The sequence below is a fragment of the Psittacula echo genome, assembly GCF_963264785.1.
Source record: "Psittacula echo genome assembly, chromosome: 1".
Lineage (NCBI taxonomy): Eukaryota > Metazoa > Chordata > Aves > Psittaciformes > Psittacidae > Psittacula > Psittacula echo.
The window spans coordinates 153,925,814-153,931,456 of record NC_137735.1 but is presented as its reverse complement, the minus strand read 5'-3'; the positions used below and the strand labels follow the sequence as shown (position 1 = coordinate 153,931,456).

The following is a 5,643-nucleotide window of genomic DNA, read 5'->3' as shown; positions in this document are numbered from 1 at the left end:
ACCTTTTAGCTATAAGGGGCATCACCAACCATCTTCAAGCACGCTTTCTCCACAAGTGTGCAATCACCAGCCATCACACCTCCAGTGAACTTACCTCTGACCGCCTGCAAGACAGAAGGGAAAGCAGATCTGATCTTAACCGTGTGATTAGCAGATAGTTGAGAGGTGAAGCCATCAGGCCAGGCTTCTCCCCTACTCCTCCTTTTGCCCATCGCTGTCCTGTGTAAACTGCCTCCCGTCGTCAGTGACAAGAGCAGTGTATCTGCCGGGTCTCAGTGCTCTCCCCCGGCGGCAGAGGGCACATTGGTACAGATCTGCCCGCGCCGCTCCCCTGGGTGAAGAAGGCGCCCACTCTGTTCGTTGTCGGGAGAGACGGGACGTGACACGATCCCCCGGGCAGCCCTGGTCCCACAGCGGGGTCAGCAGCAGCCGCATCGCAAAGCCACTGACACCCATTTCTGCTGCGTCCTCTGGGTTACCGAGGGAAGCTGGTCCCGCCGGTGCGAGGGCGCTCACGCCAGCCAGCCGAGCCGGAAGCCCCGCTCCGGGCTGCTTGCTTACGGTGGCCGCTGGATGGGCACGCCACGGAGGGAGCCGTGCAACGCCACGTACAACCCCATCCCTCATATAAATACATGTATCATGGGATACGGGGCCAACGCCGTCTCTGGCCGATCTCAGCTGTTCGAAGCCAGGCAGCAGGCTCCGCGCTGCCATGGCCCTAATCCGGGCTGCGAGGCGAGTAGGTGAGGACAGTGGGGAGCAGAGGGGAGAGGGAGGGCTGTGCCATGCCGGGCCAGGGCCCTGCGCCCCCCGACGCCGCCGGCCTCCCCGCAGGTGCCACCGCTGCTCTGGCGCTGCTGTGGATGCTGCTCTGCGCCCCGCGGGACGCCGGCTGCCGCTTCCTGACTGTGGTATATCTCTTGGACCGGGTGATCCAGCACAGGGCCAGGATCCACAGCGCTCTGCGCGGAGCTGGTGAGTGCCGGGCCGGCCCCGCCGCCGCGAACAGGTCTGCCACCGCCCTGGGAGCGGCTGCCGGTGGGGCGGGGTGCTCGGTGTTTCTTTAGGTTTTCTTCCCCCATAGGAAAAACTTTCCTCCCCGTGTCAGCGAGCTGGGGAAGCCCGCTCGGAAGTGCCACACGTCGGGCATGCTAACCCCCAAAGGCAAAGAATACGCCCAAAATATCCCGGTAAAGTGGCGGGCGAAGACGGGGTGGCAGCGGGGCCCCCGCGGGGCTGGGGGGCTGAGTGGGCGCTCAGCGAGTCACACCACCGCCTTTGCCTCCCTGAAGAAAGGTGAAAATATCCCCCGTCCCGTCTGAGCCCTAAAATGTCCCACCTCTCAGGCTGAACTGGTCCCCCCTAGCTAGGGCTAGAGGTAGACAGAGAGAGCCTCTGGTGCTTCAACACTAGTTTGGGTTGAAGAAGCTGGTAAGTTTTGACCCTAAAGAACTGCACATCACAGAGGAATTGCGTAAGAATCCTTAGTTTGCTGTGTTTTAAAAGCTGTATATGGTTACATATGCTCAGATCATATTTATTATAGGGTATTGCAGTAGTACTTCGTCCAAATGACTGACAGACAGACATCCCTTTGATTTTGTTGTGGCAGTCTCTGTGGAACAGAAATTGAGAATCCCGTGAATGTGACAGATAAGTTAAAGATGTTAAAGATAAGTTAAATTAATCTGTGTCACTGCAAAGTACAAAAAGCAGCCAGGGGAAAGAAATAACAGTCATTATCTCTGAATCGGTACTTGGGTAAGGGGAAAAGAACAGCAAATTGTTTTAGACAAATGTAATGGCAAAGAGCAAAAAAAAATACTGTTACTTGTTTAGAGAAGAGCAGGAAGAGTTTACAGAGAAAGAGCAAATTAAAGTCAAGGATACAGCAGTTGGAGAAACTTTTGCATTTAGGAGACAGATTGAGATGAATGTTAATGTTTTGCTCTTTGGTTGTGATGGAGTGAGGTGCTTCCCCCAAGATGTTTAGAAACTTCCCTGGAAAGGCAATAGGAAACGAGGCCCTGACTGCTTTAGAAAGCTTTAATTACCCAACCTTATTTCTGAACTTACATTGCAAGTGAGGTCTTACAGCCATTGAGTCTGTTAGAAGATCATAGAATAGCAGGTTGGAAGGGACCTCCAGGATCATCTAGTCCAACCTTTCCTGGCAAAAAGCAACCATCCTGACCACCAGGCACCCTCTGGGAAGTGTGTCTGAAGCAAATCTCTAACCAACACAGCTACAACCACATCAGGTGTGAGGAAACACCAGCACTTCCATCAGCAGACAGAGATCTCTAGGTGAGGCTTCTTGAGCTCTTGAGACCTCTAGGGGCTTCTGAAAGCTGTTTGAGTACCAAGTTTGACAGGAACATCACCATTTTGCTAATGCTGTATTCACTGTTTAAGGTACTAATGAGATTAGGAATCTAAGAAACCTGAAAACAAGACAAATATGAAATTGCTTCTATATAAGCAAATAACCAGAGTGGCCCTTAATATTTGAAAACTGCTGACCGAATACTGCAAACTAACAGATACATTCTTTACTGTTTTAATTTATACGAGACAAGAACTAACTCACTTGATACTGAGACTTTTGCAAGCCTGGAAGGAACTACTTTCCCACTTTAACCAGCATATTGAGCACCATCAAAAGCTACCTGATGATAGTCTTAGCAAAGCTAAGCAAATCAGCAATATGATACATGAGCTGAAGACTGGGGTTGAGAAAGTAACAGAAAAGGCAAGGTTTGAATTAGCTTTAATTTATATCAGTCATGTGGTGTGAGTGACTTTGGGATGGGGCAATATCTGCTTTCATGTGCACTATAGCTTAATGCCAACAAAGGATGTCATTTAGTTTATGGGTTAGCAGATACATAGATAGCATTATGAATGTCCATAGGTGTAGAGCAGTATTTTATTAATAAAAAACATATAAGAGAAAGACACAAGTACAGAGATTAGAGCTATATGCATCTTCATATATGAGCCAGTAATGACTTGAATTTTCTAGGGCAGTAAGGAGGTGTAGACAGACTGACAACACACATAATTATTGGTTTTAGTTTTACTGGTATTTGAATTTTAAGTAAACCAAGTATCAATGCTGTCTGCTGCAAAGACCTCTTTCCTAAGGCAACAATTGCATGCTGGGATAAGTTCTTCAAGACAACAGTGTCATTGCTTAAGTCAGATTCCAATCAAAGACAAATTTCAAAACTCCATTCCAAATCCTAGCAGCTCATATATAAATAATTTGATGTAATTTTTTGTTATTTACATTTCTGTCTTCTCATTACTAGCTAGAAGTCCTGATCTTTGCATTTCTTGTGCATTCATATTCAAATTTATTTGTAGTTTTGGCTAAACAAATGGGCTGTGTGTCCATTCAGAAATATTTACACAGCCAAGGCACCTGTTTCACTAAAATGCGAATAATAACTAATTATCTTACACAAGTAGATCACCTCTCAGCTTTATGAACACAGATGGGAAATACAAGTTCTAAAATGATAGGTAGTTCATTACTAGAATAGGAGGAATTGAACCTTGTTCTAAAATGCAGCCCTCATGAAGGTCACTCAGAGTTACAAATGGGAAGTCCAAATGCAGCCATGGTTCTGGATTAAAATGACCTTAAACTTAGAGGTGCACAACCTCACAGCCTGACCTTTCTTTGCTTCATTCTTTAACTGAAGCAATCCATCAACTCTAAACTAGCTACGCACTTCTGGTATATTTACCTGATTTTATTTTTCTAACAGCCCTCTGAAGGAACTACTAAGAAGGAAAGCTTTGAAGGTTTGACCTGTCTGTACCAAGCACATACCACAGGGTAGAAATATAATTAAAAAAATGAAGCAAAAATGCAATTGAATCCCAGCATTTTGCAGCTGTGCTTTTTTCTAGGACACTAATTCTGTGCTTGGTTCTGTTGTGAAGCTCCTACTCTGAGAGGTGGTAACAGGCTGCAGAGTTCTCCAGGTTAAACAGCGCTGGCAAGTGCTCACATGAGAAGCTTCCCTTCACAAAACTTATTAAAATAAATGGCTAAAAAGATCTCAATACTTCTTTGCTACATTACTTCAAGAGGAAATAACAATTATCAAACAGGGGTTCCTATACTTAAACTCAGATGGAGTTATATCCCAGTATTCTTGGACTATTAGTATATCAGATCATTTCAGGCTAGTTTAAAGGTTGTGTGGATACCGTTAAGATAAAAAGACAATGTTATTCTATTTATATGTACCTTCAATTAGTTTGTGAAAGGTTTGGAGTAAAACAGCCCAACATAGTGACGTCTCAGCTGGCTTCTGCACTAGTATTTTAAAGATTTATTATATGTGTTGTTATAAATTGTACTTCTTTTCCTGTTTTCAATACAGATGCAGTCAATGGGGATCATCAGAAATGCATTAAATGGAATGGCATCTTCTGAAGCCGCTGGTTTATCAATTAGTAATGAAGCAAACAAGATAAGTGACTCAGACTTTATTCACTGCTTCAGGAGAGATTCCAATAAAGTACAAAGCTACTTAAAAATTCTTAAATGTAGGATTATGCCAGAAAATAGTTGTTGAGTTGTAATGTCTTGACAAGTAGTCTTTAGCGTGTTGTTTGTAAAGGTGGAAAAATAGAATTTAGAAACTATCACATTTGCAGGAATTCCTATTAAGGAAAGTGGTTTTGAAATTCTTTGGCAGCTACTTGACACAGCTGTCCTATGCTAAGATGAAATATTAAATAAAGCACCATTATGTGGATGTGGGTTAACGCACCATGTAAAAAAGAGTACTCTAGCAGCAGATAAATAGATGTCCTTGCCCATTACACTGTGACATTATTCACACAGTTTAGATATAAACGTAACTGAAAGTGAAACTCAGTTTGTTAAATCTCCATACAAATGTATCTATATACTATCAATAAAGTATATTTTTATGTAAAAAAAATAGTTTTTACCTATTTCGACATACACACATACCTGCAGAACATTGCTTAACACTGAAGAGTGGTATTGCTGTGGATCAGTTCATATAACTGCAGTACCCACAGCAGACTTTTATGTTCACATCATACTTCTTATTAATTTATATGGGTCTCCACATGTGCCCTATAAGATCTAGTTCCTAGCATGTTCATTCATTATGAATGCTCTTCTACACTTCATTGGTTTAAATGGAAGCTTCTAAAGAAAAAGTTTTCATAGGAAAGATAAGTCGGATGATCAGGGGACTGAAGCACCTCCTGTATGAAGATAGGCTGAGAAAGTTGGGGCTGTTCAGCCTGGAGAAGAGAAGGCTGCATGGAGACCTCATAGCAGCCTTCCAGTATCTGAAGAGGGCCTACAAGGATGCTGGGGATGGACTATTCATCGGGGACTGTAGTGACAGGACAAGGGGTAACGGGTTCAGACTTAAACAGAGGAAGTTTAGATTGGATATAAGGAAGAAATTCTTTACTGTTAGGGTGGTGAGATACTGGAATGGGTTGCCCAAGGAAGTTGTGAATGCTCCATCCCTGGTGGTGTTTAAGGCCAGGCTGGACGAAGACTTGGGTTGGCATGGTTTAGTGTGAGGTGTCTCTGCCCATGGCAGGGGGGTTGGAACTGGATGATCTTAAGGT

The 5,643-nt window shown here is 44.3% G+C and overlaps 1 protein-coding gene across 1 annotated transcript; it reads left to right on the top strand.

Annotated features, from left to right (window-relative positions):
• Positions 1–788: 788 nt before the first annotated feature.
• Positions 789–4,598, top strand: LOC308217405 (prolactin-like; the record flags this gene model as incomplete). The annotated part of the gene is made up of 4 exons (XM_080610465.1): positions 789–982; positions 1,088–1,198; positions 2,578–2,755; positions 4,404–4,598. The coding sequence occupies 4 exons, from the start codon at positions 789–791 to the stop codon at positions 4,596–4,598; spliced, it is 678 nt and encodes a 225-aa protein (XP_080466591.1).
• Positions 4,599–5,643: the final 1,045 nt, after the last annotated feature.